At 38.0% G+C, this 18,295-nt stretch overlaps 1 protein-coding gene across 1 annotated transcript in view; it reads left to right on the top strand.

Moving 5' to 3' along the window:
• LOC110457157 (probable JmjC domain-containing histone demethylation protein 2C) overlaps window positions 1-18,295 on the top strand; it is a 201,331-nt gene that overhangs the window by 70,450 nt on the left and 112,586 nt on the right. Inside the window, exon 3 of the mRNA XM_021508271.1 lies at window positions 3,659-3,775. Coding sequence (XP_021363946.1) covers window positions 3,659-3,775 — 117 coding nt within the window. The remainder of the gene's footprint in view (window positions 1-3,658; window positions 3,776-18,295) is intronic.

Below are 18,295 nucleotides of genomic sequence, written 5' to 3'. Positions count from 1 at the left end.
GGGGGCAAAATTTATTATGGTTTATAATGGCAAATGATACTTTGAATATTACATGTTAATAACTTGATTGGAATTATAACCCTGAGTTGACAGTTTGATACTTAGAAAAATTTTGAGCCAGCCCTACCCGCAAGGGCTGTAGGGTGGGGCCCAAAGGAGTCAGTGTGCCAAAATTTCTCCATTTTCCTTGTTTAGAATCAGAGGTGCTAGTTTCAAATACTTTTTAGTCTTAAATCTGCATTCTAGATATTGAATAAGGTAGTTTTATTGTTTTTTTGTCACCGAAAAACATGTGTCTTATAAACTTCACCTCAATCCATGCATCAGTTGCTGAATGTGAATTTTAAACATTTAAAGTGTTAGACTAACTTAACTTGGACTGTAGTTATTTGAGACATATTGCATTTTAAACCATGCATCATATGCTGAATGTGGCCTATATTTTACGGTCCAGTGACTTTGTCAGCATCTTCCTCAATGTTAAGTTTTTGCATTTAGCTGTGTATTATATATGCCAGTATATCTCAAACAAAGTGTTAGACTAATTATACTTGGAACAGTAAGTTGGGATGATGATTACCAACTTTAGGGTTACAACGATTGGTCGGAATTCAGATATTGTTCGATTTTGCTCAAATTTTATATGTTCAGTGGAACCCACTTCTTATGATATTATGATATTTTTCTCTGGCAAATAGAATATCATAATAAGCGGGTTCCACTGTATGTGTATTTTGTCACTGCAAACTCAGCCGCAACACCTGTTTTCTGAAATGGACAAAATGACCACCTTATACTAGCTTCTGATTGGTCGAAATTCAGTTATTGTTCGATTTCAGTCAAATTTGTTATGTACATGTCTTTTTTGGCACTGCAAACTCAACCATGACATTCATTTTATTAGCTTACCTGGCCCGAAGGGCTACCAAGTTTGTTCAAATAAATGACCTTGACTTATATTCAAGGTCACAGGGGTCAAATATGTGTAAAACCTTTAAACAACTTCTTCTGAATAACCGAGAGGCCTAGGATGATGATATTTGGCCAGTAACATGCTGGGATAAAGGGCTACCAAGTTTGTTCAAATAAATGACCTTCATCCATTTTCAAGGTTACAGGGGTCAACTATGTTAAAATATTTATACAACTTCTTCTGAATAACCAAGAGGCATAGGATGATTATATTTGGCCAGTAACGTACTTGGATGAAGGACTACCAAGTTCAAATGAATGACCTTGACATATATATTCAAGGTCACAGGGGTCGAATATGTTTAAAACCATTGAATGACTTCTTCTTAATAAGCAAAAGGCCAGGGGTGATGATATTTGGCCATTAACTTAACATGCTGGGATTAAGGACTACCAAGTGAATGACCTTCACCCATATTCAAGGTCACAGTGGTCAATATGTTTAAATCTTTAAATTATTTTTTCTGTATAACCAAAAAGTCCAGGGTTACAACATTTTGCCAGAAGCATGCTGGGTTGGACGACTATAAACTCTGTTCAACCTAATATTTTGTCCTTGTTCGACATTCAAGGTCACAGGCGTCATATGTTTAAATCTTTTAAAAGGTTCTTATGAATCAAACACTAATATTCTGCCTGTAGCTGTATTTTAGTCTACTTTTAAGATTACAAGTGTGAGATTAATATCAGGTGAGAGATGCAGGCCCATTGGGCCTCTTGTTATTTGACAAAATGGCCTCTGTATATTGGCTTCTGATTGGTCGAAATTAAGTTATTGTTCGATTTCGCTATAAATCGGTATGTAAGTGTATTTTCGCACTGTGAACTCAACCCCAGCAACCGTATTCTGATCTGACAAGATGGTCGTCGTATACTGGCTTCTGCATTTTTGGTTGAAATTCACATATTTTGATTATCGCTTATATTTGGTATGTACGTGTACTATGGCACTGCAACTTCCGTTCTCCTATTTACATTTGTTTTTCAAAATGGAGGGGTAGTTTTGGCGACATCTGTAATAGCCGGCTCCCATTACAATTAGCACTTGTTCTTTTTATACCTCCATGTTGATATATTGCCAAACTTGTTTATAAAAGTAAAATTCCAAACTTCAACTCAAAAGCTTGACACATTGAATCTTATGCTCAAAGCGGGGACAGGCGGGACATCTAATTACATGTAATTCTTGTGGAGTAATACAATTTTCTTTAAAAACATTCTTGAAGGAACAATTCCTACAGTTCTTTGCATAGGTTGGAGTAAAATCTTTTCTGCCATTCTGGCAATAGCACTGCCCTTGTATAGAGGGAAAGTGTGGGCTCGGACAGTATATTACTAGTTGACCCCTACCCCTGTATAGAGGGAAAGTACTGGGCTCAGACAATGATGGGTATTACTAGTTGACCCCTTGCCCTGTATAGAGGGAAAGTGTGGGTTCAGACAGTCGTTAGATTTTTGTCAGGCTAGATCTATTTGGGCTTGTCACAGTGTTGCACATGGCTAAGGTAGTGCTTATTTATTCATGTGTTTACACATGTTTAATCTGAAGTTGACAAATTGTCTTTTTAATTTGATTAAACTTTCTGGTTTACAATCAGATATTGAAGATTTACCCTCTAGGTTTAACACCTGCATTCTGAATTGTCTAGGGAATTTTTTTCCTTTAATTTTCAATGGTTATTGCTTCCGCTCGACAAGCAAGAAAAGCATGGTTGAGAAGTTATCCTAATAAAGTGGTTTTATAGTTGTTGTCTGTAGAGTGCTGGAGGACATAAACAGTATACAAACTGTACTCTCCAACCCGGCTTTTCTTTTATCTCCGCAGTTAACAACAGTAGACCAATTTATGTACCCATGTGTGGGCAAACTGCTTCAGGGTTCTACATGTTTTATCCTTGTTATGTATGAATCTCCACTTGTCTTAATTTCTCTTTTGAAATTTGTACTTCCAAAGGAGGCTTTTATATACTCTCACGTACTTTTACCAAATTTGTATGAAAATACCAGATAACAACTTGGGTTGGTAGAGTGTCGTATACTGCAGGTCTCATGCCTCATTACATACAGAGTTGTGGCCCTTTGTTGACACATCTCGTATACTCTTGTCACCTACAGTTGCCAATTGTTAACCATTTATCACTTTGTCAGGGGAATAACTTGTATACTCTTTCACCTACGTTTGTCAAGTTTTTTACACAAGTACTTCTTGGAATGGCAAATTTTCACTCGTTGTAATTAGATCTGTTTCCTTATGTCATTTGTAGTTATGGCCTATTGTCATTTTTGGTACAGCAATTTGTCTGAAGGTAAATAGCTTTCTCAAAAACTTTCATTCCACCATCCATTTTTTTGGCCCTGCCATAAAATGGGGGGGGGGGGGGTGACATGGTGACGGGCATTCATGTCATGCAGACATTTTCTAGTCTTTAATATTTTGTTTTTGTTAATGATTGATTCTAAGTTATCTTTAACTATGGAGTTCATTTGGAATCATGATGTATAAGGTTTGTCGTCTTTGAATCATTGTTTTCAAGGTTTCACCTTGGAACTTTTCTTTATCATCTTTGAACAAAAGTTTCCAAAAATGAAACCTGAAAATGTTGGTTGCCTGTTTTGAACAAGCATTTTATACTTAAAACCTTCGTTTTTTTGTATCCTCTTAATTGTTGTTTCTATGGTTTTACAGAATTTCCGAACCATTGTTGACAAGGCTTGTCTGAACAGCAGCAAGAAGAAGCCAATTGAATTTCTGGCTGACAAGTTCTTGGGCTTGGTAGATGACAGAAGCTTAAAGTCACATTCGGTAAGTACCTGGTAGATCACAAATTATGATTTTTGATTGATTCACATTTTTCTACTAGAAGGTGTTTAACTAATTCCAACCCTTGTAAACAGCAATGATGAACATGTTCGGTGTAACGGCTTGAACCGCGGTCATCAGTTAATAAATGATGTCACAATGCTTTAACAGCATGCATCAAATGAAGTTTCCTTGTGATGCCATTATTCTCAGAAATTTCTTTCCCACAGAAACTGGAATCATGCATAATATATTGCTTTTCTGACATAATGTTATGTTAGAAACGGATTTCCCAACTCGTGATGGATGGTTTATGTTGTTGAACTGTTAGTATACCACCACTAAGTAGGGAGGATGATACAGTAATCACTTTTTCAGTGTGCTTGTGACTGTCCATAGTAAGACCTAGCGTACAATCTCCTGAACACCTCACCTGATTTAGTTTATATTTGGATCAAAGTAGAATAGCATCAAGTTCCACACCAAATTAGAATTTGATGGTCGAGAATTCAAGGTTAAAGGGTCAAAGGTCACACTTTGAAATAAAAGTCTGAACAAGATATCTCGCAAACCTCTCCACAGACTTAGTTAATATTAATCTCATAGTATGGTAACATCAAATTCAAATTCAATTTTTGTGGTCATCCGTTAAGGTTAAAGGTTAAATGCACACTTGGCTCAGGGCCCAAATTCACCTTTCTTTGTTTATGAATCCCTGCCCCAGCCCCCGCCACCGCCACCGCCCCTCCCCTCCCCACTAATTCTCGTCTTTTTGTAAAATTTGAAAAAAGTGATTAAGTTTGATAAACATGATACCAATTACCACTAATTAAACCCCTATAGATACACACAGTCATATGATATTTTATCTATGATATTCATATCTGTATACACATGGTTGACCTTCCAACTGTGTACATATATTGCACAAAAAAGTTCTGTGAATGCAGAAATATAATGCGGTCTGTGAATGGTAATCGACAGTAATCGTGAGATATTTTTAATCAAGGTCACCATTATAGAGATTTTAAATGGTGGCCTTTGTGGTTTGTCTACCATTAACTTGTGTAGATGACAGGGCCTGTGATTTGTCTATTGTAGAAGATAGGTACCAACAGAACCAGCCTTGTCCCACTTATCAGTAGAGTCCTCCTTATCTACCACCCTGTAATGGGTATTTGCCCCTTTGTCAGTAACATGCCAACACAGCCTGGTGGCTGATTGGATGTACACTTCTCCTGCTGATTTCACAGGAAAAGTTTAATCCTGTGCTTGTAGATTTATGTATTTATTTATTTTTTCTAAATGGTTCCTTTCATACTGTCAAATTATCAAAATGATAGTTGTTATAAAAGTGTAAAGATAATGAGTACACTGGAGGTTGTGGTGGGGGGTTCTCCCTTGTCCTCTTTTTCACTAAGAAGGATTTATGCTTATGTCAGTATGTTTTTGCAAACAAACATATATTTCGAAGGTGGCCCCAAAAGTACAGTTTTAGGTCACCTGAGCCAAGGCTCAAGTAACCTGTTGCCATCTATCTTAGTCTTTTGTCATCTGTCGCTAAAATAACTGGCTTGACCTTCATTCAAGGTCACAGATATCACGAATGGAATGCTGTCAAAGGTCAAGGTCACTAAGTCAAACATATTAGTTCCAGAAGACCTAAGGTAATCATGTCTGACCAAGAGACAGCTGGGATGGAGGGCTATCAGAATTGTTTGAAAATGGACATTAATCATTCAAGGTTACAGGGATCAAATATAATCAAATCTTCATTGACTTTTCAAGTTTCCGTAGTATAGGGTTATGATATTTAACAAATTATTGTAGGCTATGAAATGTATTGAAATCGATGAGTGACCTTTGTTCCATTTGGTGATTTTGACCTTCATTTAATTTCACTATCTCCCAAATTTCCCCTTTTTCAAAAATGCTGGTACAAAGCATTTTAGTTTCTTAACCATCCTTACATGTAGTCAAGATAAGGTAATAACTAGATTTGTGGCCCGATCAGTTTATTAGGGCCCTGCATGTGTCCTGGTCTATCTGTCCTTCTGTCTGTCTTTCATCCACACTTTCATTTCCTAAGATTGTCTAAGAATCCAGAAGTCAAATTACAAAATATGTAGATGTGCAATAGGGGTTTCAGAAAATCCTAATGTCAAGGCCACTTGCTACAAATAGAACGGCGGGACTATTCTGTGTAAAATACATTGTACAGGAATGAGAGAATTTCCCTTGGGTAAAGAGGATTAACTGGTAGATACTGACTGTTGAGTAAATCATGTATTATGTAATGTCCCTTGGATAAAAAGGTACAAGATTATATCCATTAAGTAACTACAAGTGGTTCTGTCTTTCTGTTAAATAAAAATTAGTTTTGTGTCATTTGGGTAAAGGATATTGGGATTATGTCCCTAGGGTAAACATTATTGAGGCTATGCCTTTTTGGTTAAGGTGTATGGAAGTTATGTTGAGGTAATGTTACTTGAGTAAAGAAGAATGAGATTGTGTACCTGGGGTAAAAGGGACGGATATAATGTTAATTGGATAAGAAAAGGCAAAATTATGTAGTTAGGTTACGTCACTCTGGGAAAGGGGGAAATTAAGGTCCTGTCCCTATGTAGGTGTTTTAGATGTAGTAAGTATTAAGGTTAACCTTAGCCCTATTGATTTCACTGTGACAAAATAATACAGGATTGGTTGATGGGTTCCTGACCAAATGTCTGAGGCTGGCAAATTTGTCTGGCAGGTGTCTCATCTGTTTATATGGATGTGGGGAGGATGTTCGTGAAGCGGAACAGAAAGGGCAGTCGGGGTGTGGAAAGGATGTTAGACAGGAATAGGGGGCGGAGTTGTGGGACCAAAGATCGTAGACTGTCTAATTGCTTCCATATATAAAGTTCTTTATTGGTAGAAAAAAAATCAATTGGTATTATCAATGGATTTCTTAAACAAGAATTGAAGAATTGGTACTCTGATTGAAGTGTACGAGTTCTGGTCTAGCGAAAATGAAATGAATGCATTCATGAAAGCTGATCACATACAATGGTTATGTTCGACCTATACAATGTGGATTATGTGTTTATGACAAAATGTACTGGTATATATGATATTTGTCATGAGGCGATACAACCAGTGAGACTTTATGTGATGTATATTTCTGGGAGGTGTTTTGGAATGACTTGATTAAGTCTTTACAATAAATTCAATCCCTTCAGAATAAACTGGCTGGTTACAAGTTGGTTCTTGTCTTATTTTTAGATATCCTTGTGTATAAGCTTACCAAGGCACTAAGTTTTCAATTGAAGATTAGGGTTCAATACCTGGTACTTGGGTCAATATTTAATCTTGTATGAATCAATCCTTTGTTTGTTCGCTTGGCTGACCTACAGGCTTCCCCACAGCCAAAATATATGTATACAAGATCTTAATAGGCTGCTCACATACATAATCTTTACTTTAAATTTATTTATTCCGCTGTTTGGGAATAGAGCCGGTCATAGAAGCTAGATATGTAAAAGGGCTGGTAGAGGAACAAACAGGTCTTAAGTACTTGGCTAAGATTAAATTGTAAAACGGTATTCATGATGAATGTTTATTCTGGAAGCATTTGTAAGCAATTAGATATGCTTCTCAGGGACCTAAGAAAATCCATTTACTAAATACAAATCAAACTGTTTTTTTTAAATGATTTAAGGGCATTTCTTGCTTTTTGATTGACCTCCTGGTTTTCATGTGTCAAGCTTGTAGATTTTAATGTAAATTGCCTTTAAAAATACTGAAATATTGAGGAGTAGTCCAAGGCCACGATTTACCAAATCAACATTTGAATTTTTCTTCAAGTTTGTGGTATTGTCTGCCGTATGTTATTCAGCCCCATTTCCAAGAGTGTTTTAAAGGTTCACCCACTTTGTTTAAATTTCTATTGAAAAGGAAAGAAAAAAATAAGCTGTAAAGTTGTGTATTTTTAAGTACATATAAATATGTATTATACCAAATATGTCATTTGAAAATATCTACAGGTACAAATGTGTTAGGAGGCTGTGATAAGTCGATGAGAGCGGACTGTAAACAGCAAGGCAAACCAACATTACAGGGAGGAATGCTAATTCTGTAATTACTGTTCAAATGTATAGTTAATGAGATGGAATTAAAAATGTCCTAATTGACCAGAGTTGTTAGTGATCATTGTATTCAGCTATATCTATCATACACGCACCAGTGGTAGATCTGAAATGTTCATGGTACATTAAACGTTCATGGTCGAATACTTTGTCGATTACATGATAGTTGTTTCATGGTGCCTCTTTGATCTGGTCTGTGTCAATACTGTAGAAGTCATTGTTAGTGTTTGCCATTAGTGTTATTACTGTCTGCACTAGTTACACTGGTGAACTACTGTGTATCCCCACAACTATCTCTGTCTATAGTTAACAGCAGTACTCAGAGCCCTGATTATTGTTATAGTCATTGCATGCCGGAACTTGGTGATGTAATGTGAAGTGAACTTGAAACTAGAATATTTTGACATTGTGTAGTTTGGAATGTTAGCATATTCCTGTCGCCACCATCAAGTGCAAATAAACAAGTTTCAGTTATGCATACAGCTATTTGATAGCTGGAAAGTAATGTCATAGTTGTAATTAGGTTCAAGAGTATTAAAAGCTCAAGGTTAGAAATGTGTGTGGAAGTTGTTGATTGATTAGACGGTGATCATTGACGGCTGTTGTCAGTGTACATCTCCTGTTCTATAATCTGATCCATTACCAGGGGATTCAGGCCTGGATAGAGCTTCCATAATTACACTGGGTGTCCCCTGAGTAAAGCTACAACACAGTGGTGGCACAGGCTTGCATGCACCAGATGACAAAGTGGGTGGTAGCATGCATGGTGACGCAGTATTGATTATCAGCAATGATGAGCACTCAATACAGACGAAAACAATTTCACATACAGCCATGGCAATTTACAGCAGAATAGTTGTTATTAATGATGAAGGTGACCTCTGTATTTGTACCAGAGGAGAGTAATAAGCCCGAGCCACATCATGTACTGTAAGATTGGTGTGAACTGCCTAGTTGTCAGTAGGAATGTCTGTTTCTGATTGATGTTTAGGTTTCTGTACAGTTTGTCATACCTACAAGTCTGTATTGACAGAACAGTATATCAGACACAAGTATTTCTCATATTGACATGAATTGCATCCAAACAAGTTTTCAACATTAATAAGTTTTACCATTACCTAATTAGAACAAATGGTTAATATGAAGTATTTAACTTACATTTTTAGGTGCAATTGGTATCTTTTTAGGACCTTTTAGGATAGAAAATGTACACTCTACTTTGAGTTTAATGAAATTCATTTTACGAAATTTCTACTACTTGCATACATAAAGAGGGATGCTGTGATGTCATAATTTAGTTTGATCTACGGATGCAACTTTGTTATGGCCTGTCATGAAAAGGGTAAACTTACAGTGTTTCCCATATCTGTCCATGAAACTTCATACAAATGTTAAGTGACTAAGCTAGTTTTAATGAGTTGGTGTTCAAGCATTTTATGTTAAATGTCAAGGTCAGAATTAATATAGACAAATCTTGCTTTTGCTCTGGGGCCTGTATTTGTGGTATCATTTTGATGAACTACTTTTACATGGCAGTGGAAATACACGCTTACATACATTCTTTAGTTTTATTTCATTTTCATAGACGCCATGGGAGGCACAGTGAGAAAGACTTGCCGCATAATTGTCAGCATTATTGTCAGCACTTTATCGACCAGTTCCTAGGCTCCTTGGTCCCCAGTCAGAAGCTGGAACTGTTTGTCCTCACTTTTAAGTGGCTACAATAATAAATCTAAATCATCGCCATGTCAACTGAAGGCTGGTTAACCTGTCCTACTGATCCTAAAGTAGAGTGACTGGTCGTCAGTATATATAGGTCATCGCAAATCTTCATCCATCAGATTCCAGCAAAACTAGATAAAATAGCAGGGACATAAGACAATGCTACTAAATGTTAATTCATGCTGGTACTAATGCTTTGACAAAATCTGCAATGACTTTGATGTCCAGAGCTGTTACTTTAGTGGGAATAACAAAAACAAAACATACCAGTACACTGATAGTGCATTGTTTCTAGGCTTTGCTGTCATTACTGTAGGTGTACTTGTACACTTGTATCCTGATGATGTTGTACTCAAATAATCTGTGAACATAAATTAGTGTGTTGGTGTTGGCAGTGTGCCAGACAACAACACTGTTACAACATCACAGTGCTGGCCTGACCTATTGTCAACTATTGTGTGTATAGAAGGGATACACCATGAGAATGGACACATATCACAATATCTTATATCAGTTGATTCATAAATAGTCCGACTGAGCCAATTTATCGTAGATTAATCACGTTTTTTGTGTGTATAGGGTTTATTAAAAGTAGATTGTGTTGTGCTGAATACACCTACAGACCTGAACACAATATAGCTCCACTTTTATCTGTAAAGTCAAGACTGTTTATTATCAACCAGGGCAGTAAATGAAGTCCGTGTTACAGGTGTTATATATCACTGCATCTAGACACATATAAATCTTACATTTATTTCATTACAGACCAGGCCCCATTAATCATACATTAATGTAATGCCTAGTAAGTTTTTTGTTACATTGTGTGTAGATGACATGCTAAAAGGTGTGTATTGATTTTCCATCTGTTTGTGTATAGCCCCAGTTCTACTTGTACTGGTGTACAGCATGTTATTGACTGTCAGACATGTTAAGTACCTTCTTCCTGTTTCAAATATTGGATTCTGTGTGAGACTAGAGTGTGTCCATATGGCTGGGTTAACCAGTACACTACTCGGTACAAACAGTTGTTTACCTTCAAACTCACATACACAATTACATAACCCTTATATTTACTTAATATAGAGGTCATTGTCCAAGGTCACTGAAACAGAACCATAACCATCTCATACACTCATACAAACAGAGGTCATTGTCCAAGGTCACGGAAACAGTACCATAACCATCTCAAACACAAATACAAACAGGTCATTGTCCAAGGTCACTGAAACGGTACCATAACCATCTCAAACACACATACAAACAGAGGTCATTGTCCAAGGTCACTGAAACAGTCCCATAACCATCTCATACACAAATACAAACAGGTCATTGTCCAAGGTCACTGAAACAGTACCAGAACCATCTCATACACACATACAAACAGAGCTCATTGTCCAAGGTCACTGAAACAGTACCAGAACCATCTCATACACACATACAAACAGAGCTCATTGTCCAAGGTCACTGAAACAGTACCAGAACCATCTCATACACACATACAAACAGAGGACATTGTCCAAGGTCACTGAAACAGTTCCATAACCGTCTCTTATGCCCATACAAACAGAGGTCATTGTCCAAGGTCACTGAAACAGTCCCATACCCATCTCATACACACATACAAACAGAGGTCATTGTCCACGGTCACTGAAACAGTAACATAACCATCTCATACACAAATACAAACAGGACATTGTCCAAGGTCACTGAAACAGTACCAGAACCATCTCATACACACATACAAACAGAGGACATTGTCCAAGGACACTGAAACAGTACCATAACCGTCTCATATACACATACAAACAGAGGTCATTGTCCAAGGGCACTGAAACAGTACCATAACCGTCTCATATACACATACAAACAGAGGTCATTGTCCAAGGGCACTGAAACAGTACCATAACCATCTCATAAACAAATACAAACAGGACATTGTCCAAGGTCACTGAAACAGTACCATAACCATCTCAAACACACATTCAAACAGAGGTCATTGTCCAAGGTCACTGAAACAGTTACATAACCATCTCATACACACATACAAACAGGTCATTGTCCAAGGTCACTGAAACGGTACCATAACCATCTCAAACACACATACACACAGAGGTCATTGTCCAAGGTCACTGAAACAGTCCCATACCCATCTCATACACACATACAAACAGAGGTCATTGTCCACGGTCACTGAAACAGTACCATAACCATCTCATACGCACATACAATCAGAGGTCATTGTCCATGGTCACTGAAACAGTTCCATAACCATCTCATACACACATACAAACAGAGCTCATTGTCCAAGGTCACTGAAACAGTACCATAAACAACTCAAACACACATACAAACAGAGGTCATTGTCCAAGGTCACGGAAACAGTACCATAACCATCTCAAACACAAATACAAACAGGTCATTGTCCAAGGTCACTGAAACAGTACCATAACCGTCTCATATGCACATACAAACAGAGGTCATGGTCCAAGGTCACTGAAACAGTTCCATAACCGTCTCTTATGCACATACAAACAGAGGTCATTGTCCAAGGTCACTAAAACAGTTTCCCAACCCTTACATACACACAGTATAAACAGGGGTCACTGCCCAAGGTCATAGTAACAGTTTCCCAATCCTCACATACACACATACAATATAAAAAGGTTGCTGTTCAAGGTCACAGGTAATTGGTCAAGTGGTATTTTTTTTCTACTATTTCAGACTGATATGTTATCAATAATATTTAATTAAATTCAACTTGTTATTGAAGAATTCAGATGTTATTGAAGAATTAAGGATAACAGCTCCTGCATTTAGTTTACATGGGTAAACCGAGCCACCCTCTTACATTTAATGTACTGCCTTGCCATTTTACTGCTTCTGAATGGGTGAGTAATTATTAGCAATGAAATGGGAGGGATTTGTCTGTTTGTCTGTTGTTGACCAGACAGCCAACAGCCATCAATGTTGGGTTAGTGTTAGGGGAGGGAAATACTGCACCGAATACCAAGCAGCTGGTGTAAGCTTAGTGCCCAGCCCTCGGCTATTACTGGTGTGGTGGATTTATGGAGACAGGGTCTGATGGGGATGGGGTCCAATCTCCCTTCCAGGAATGTGGAGTGATGGATGCTGGCTTACTGTCTCCCAGCAGACAATTGGGGCCCATCAATCTCTATCCCAAGTCCATAGCTTGTTGCTTTTGTGCTTCTTCAATGAGGAGAGCAGGCCTGACATTTTATGGGCTAGATTGATGCCTTTAAATGACTACATGCATTATTCATGGCGTGCTATCATTTGACTTGTAAATACCAGTCTTGGCTATCTCACCATGATAAAAAGAGGTTGCTACAATCTAAAGGCTTAAATGTGACTCAAAAATGAACATTTAGGTCCTAAAAAACATTGATATTCCCGAAACTGAACATTGATGGGTCCCATTGTCTGTTTTATGTGTTCAGTTTATAGTTATTATGCATTGTGTTCTGGCATTGGTTTTTCTAACAGAAAGGTAAAGTGCAATGCTTTGTTAAAGCCAGTCTCTGTTAAGTTTGGATTAAAAGTTTCAACGGAAGACTTTCTATTTTGGTAATAAAAAAAGGAAAAGATTTGTTATTGTCCAAAATAAACAGTGTATGGATTAAGTGAAAATCAAAATAGAAACTTCTTGAAATAAAATCACCACTCCCACCTACCTTGAGACATATGAGTGATAGTCCTGATGCATGCATTATATTAGTGTTTATTTTAACACTTATTTGGGCTATTTCTCTGAAACAATTAATTGCCATGTTACATATCATATATTATGAACATGTTATGGCACCTACAAGGACATCTTAAGGTCGCGACAATATTGCGCCCATACCTACAAATTCTGACGCAGGCTACAGAAGAAGCAATTAATGAGGCTATAGTTAATCACTGACGAAACGGGAAGTTGTTTACTCATATCAATGTATTCAACATTGATCTGAGCATTATAAATGACAACTTAGAGCAAGTTTTCCTGCAGTCATGTAAATCCACACAAATATATAAATAAAAATAAGTATCTGTAAGGAGTCTAGAGTAGATCCCTACATAAGAATGTTGTAAGATGTCTTAATTGAGCTGGAGTAAATTGGATTGTCTAAGACCCAGACAGTGCTGAAGACATACCAGTGTTAGTACTACACAGTCTCATCTTGTTGTTTGTGAACTGTTAGGACACTCAGCAGTCACCAGGATTCCTGTCTAGGAGCTGGTACTTGATTGAAATCATTTTGGATGGGAGCTTGGTTATATTTGTATTCTCATGTTATTTTTTACCTATTTGTCTGACACTTTAAAAATTTCAGAGTCACAGGGCTGCTAATTGGTATGCTGTTTTCATTTAAGTATAAGCACTTAAATATATATGCAAAGATACAATAAATTATTCATGCATACATGTATGCCTTCAGAAGCAGACAACTTGTCAGAGAAATGTTCTGGTATTTATATAAATATCAAATTGTGAATAGCATTCAGAATGATTCACCTGTCAACGAATTGTCATGTTTTAAACACTTCAAAATGTCTACAATAACGGGTAGGCTTTTAAAGTGGACACCTGCCTTCACTGGGGATTGCTGTGAAATGTTGCCACATGTCAATACGTTACATCCAGGTGAAACAACATTTGTATTTGTTATCAATCGTGCTTTTTGACATAGTGAAAACGTCATTGCAACAAATTTCGTTAGTTTTTAGCTCACCTGGCACAAAGTGCGTCCGTCCTCGTCCGTCCTCGTCCGTCAACTTTTCCTTTAAACAACTTCTTCTGAAGAACGGACAGGCCTAGAGTCATGATATTTGGCTGAAAGCTTCGTTGGTAGGAGCCCTACAAAGTTTAAGAACGAAAATGACCTTGACCTGTTTTCAAGGTCACAGGGGTCAAATATGTCAAAAACTTCAAACGACTTCTTCTGAAGAATTAAAAGGTATAGAATCTTCATATTTGGCTGATGGCTTCCTTGGATGGAGCCCAACAAAGTTTGAGAATGAAAATTACCTTGACCTTCTTTCAAGGTCACAGGGGTCAAATGTGTCAAACACTTCAAACGACTTCTTCTGAAGAACTGAAAGGTATATAATCTTTATATTTGGCTGGTGGCTTCCTGGGATAGAGCCCAACAAAGTTTGAGAATGAAAACTAGTTTGACCTACTTTCAAGGTCACAGGGGTCATATATGTCAAAAGCTTCAAATGACTTCTTCTGAAGAACTGAAAGGTATAGAATCTTTATTTTTGATTGATGGCTTCCTTGGATAGAGCCCGACAAAGTTTGAGAATGAAAATGACCTTGACCTTCTTTCAAGGTCACAGGAGTCAAATGTGTCAGACACTTCAAACGACTTCTTCTGAAGAACTGAAAGGTATATAATCTCTATATTTGGCTTGTAGCTTCCTAGGAAAGAGCCGAACAAAGTTTGAGAATGAAAATGACCTTGACCTTCTTTTAAGGTCACATGAGGCAGATATGTCAAACACTTTAAACGACTTCTTCTGAAGAACTGGTAGTTATAAAATCTTAATATTTGGCAGGTGGCTTCCTGGGAAAGAGCCAAACAAAGTTTGCGAATGAAAATGACCTTGACCTACTTTCAAGGTCACAGCGTTCAAATATGTCAAACAGTTCAAACAGCTTCTTCTGAAGAATTAAAAGGCATAAAATTATAATATTTGGCTGGTGACTTCCCGGGATAGAGCTCACCAAAGTTTGCAAATGAAAATGACCTCAACCTACTTTAGAGGTCACAGAGGTCAACAACATTTTAATGGATTTGTTCTTGAGAACTAAAAGGAATGGATTCATAAGATTTGGCTGGTAGCTTTTTGGAATAGAGCTAACCAATTTGAGAAGGGAAATGACATTGACCTACTTACAAGATCAAAGGGAAAAATATGTCAAGCAACTTCTGAAGAAGAATCAAAAAGCATAGAATCTTATAATAATATTTTGCTGGTAGTTTCAACAGATGGAGCCAACAAAGTTTGCGAGGGAAATATTTTTAGTGCAATATAATATTTAATGAGAATATTTTGCTATGACTGCTTAAATATTCAGGTGAGTGATACAGGCCCTCTTGGGCCTCTTGTTAAAAATTACATTATATAAAATTTTAATTTCATTAATTAATCAACATAACCATTGAAACACTATGACTGAAACCTAATTTTGAATTTAAATTTAAATTAAAAAAAAAAAAAGTTGACAAAAACAATAGAATTAATCAGATATTGGAATTCTAGAGCATCTGGGTCCCACATTCAATTAGTTTGGAACAACTTGGGCACTGATTGATAGGTGCTAGGCCTGCAGTACCCCCATGGTTGATTGGCTTGCTTCCAGTGCACAAAGATGAAATATTACGTAATTTGTCTCCCTGAAAATCTGCAAAACTCTCACTGCACTAAATGTTCAACTGTCAATGTACAGCTATGTTTAGACAATAAGTAATGGTTAAAGTTTACCGTTCATCTCTGTCAATGTCACACACTAACCCCATAGTTACAGTAGTTAGGGCCTGCATCAGAGGTACCCCTGATTTATCACAGTACCTGTCAATGTCACACAATAACTCAAAGTTACAGTAGTTAGGGCCTGTATCAGAGATGCCCCTAATTTATCACAGTACCTGTCAATGTCACACACTAACCTCATAGTTACAGTAGTTAGGGCCTGTATCAGAGATGTTCCTGATTTATCACAGTACCTGTCAATGTCACACAATAACCTCAAAGTTACAGTAGTTAGGGCCTGTATCAGAGATGCCCCTGATTTATTACAGTACCTGTCAATGTCCCACACTAACCCCATAGTTACAGTAGTTAGGGTCTGTATCAGAGATGCCCCTGATTTATCACAGGACCTGTCAATGTCACACACTAACCTCATACTTACAGTAGTTAGGGCCTGTATCAGAGAAGCCCCTGACTTATCACAGTACCTGTCAATGGCACACACTAACCCCATAGTTACAGTAGTTAGGTCCTGTATCAGAGATGCCCCTGATTTATTACAGTACCTGTCAATGTCCCACACTAACCCCATAGTTACAGTAGTTAGGTCCTGTATCAGAGATGCCCCTGATTTATCACAGTACCCGTCAATGTCACACACTAACCCCATAGTTACAGCAGTTAGGGCCTGTATCAGAGATGCCCCTCATTTATCACAGTACCTGTCAATGTCACACGATAACCTCAAAGTTACAGTAGTTAGGGCCTGTATCGGAGATGCCCCTGATTTATCACAGTACCCGTCAATGTCACACACTAACCCCATAGTTACAGCAGTTAGGGCCTGTATCAGAGATGCCCCTCATTTATCACAGTACCTGTCAATGTCACGCACTGACCTCATAGTTACAGTAGTTAGGGCCTGCATCAGAGATACCCCTGATTTATCACAGTACCTGTCAAAGTCACACACTAACCCCATAGTTACAGTATTTATCACAGTACCTGTCAATGTCACACAATAACCTCAAAGTTACAGTAGTTAGGGCCTGTATCGGAGATGCCCCTGATTTATCACAGTACCCGTCAATGTCACACACTAACCCCATAGTTACAGTAGTTAGGTCCTGTATCAGAGATGCCCCTGATTTATCACAGTACCGGTCAATGTCACACACTAACCTCATAGTTTCAGTTTTTAGTGCCTGTATCAGAGATGTCCCTGATTTATTACAGTACCTGTCAATGTCCCACACTAACCCCATAGTTACAGTAGTTAGGGCCTGTATCAGAGATGCCCGTGATTTATCACAATACCTGTCAATGTCACACACTAACACCTCAAAGTTACAGTAGTTAGGGCCTGTATCGGAGATGCCCCTGATTTATCACAGTACCTGTCAGTGTCACACAGAAACCCCCTAGTTACAGTAATTAGGGCCTGTATCAGAGATGCCCCTGATTTATCACAGTACCTGTCAATGTCACACAGAAACCCCCTAGTTACAGTAGTTAGGGCCTGTATCAGAGATGCCCCTGATTTATTACAGTACCTGTCAATGTCCCACACTAACCCCATAGTTACAGTAGTTAGGGCCTGTATCAGAGATGCCCCTGATTTATTACAGTACCTGTCAATGTCCCACACTAACCCCATAGTTACAGTAGTTAGGGCCTGCATCAGAGATACCCCTGATTTATCACAGTACCTGTCAATGTCACACTAACCCCATAGTTACAGTAGTTAGGGCCTGTATCAGAGATGCACGTGATTTATCACAATACCTGTCAATGTCACACACCAACCCCATAGTTACAGTGGTTAGGGCCTGTATCAGAGATGCACCTGATTTATCACAGTACCTGTCAATGTCACACACTAACCTCATACTTACAGTAGTTAGGGCCTGTATCAGAGATGCACGTGATTTATCACAATACCTGTCAATGTCACACACTAACCCCATAGTTACAGTAGTTAGGGCCTGTATCAGAGATGCCCGTGATTTATCACAATACCTGTCAATGTCACACACTAACCCCATAGTTACAGTGGTTAGGGCCTGTATCAGAGATGCCCCTGATTTATCACAGTACCTGTCAATGTCACACACTAACCTCATAGTTACAGTAGTTAGGGCCTGTATCAGAGATGCCCCTGATTTATCACAGTACCTGTCAATGTCACACA

The sequence above is a fragment of the Mizuhopecten yessoensis genome, unplaced genomic scaffold (genome assembly GCF_002113885.1).
Source record: "Mizuhopecten yessoensis strain PY_sf001 unplaced genomic scaffold, ASM211388v2 scaffold9033, whole genome shotgun sequence".
NCBI lineage: Eukaryota > Metazoa > Mollusca > Bivalvia > Pectinida > Pectinidae > Mizuhopecten > Mizuhopecten yessoensis.
The sequence above is the reverse complement of the archived record's forward strand: the minus strand, read 5'-3'. Positions and strand labels throughout refer to the sequence as shown.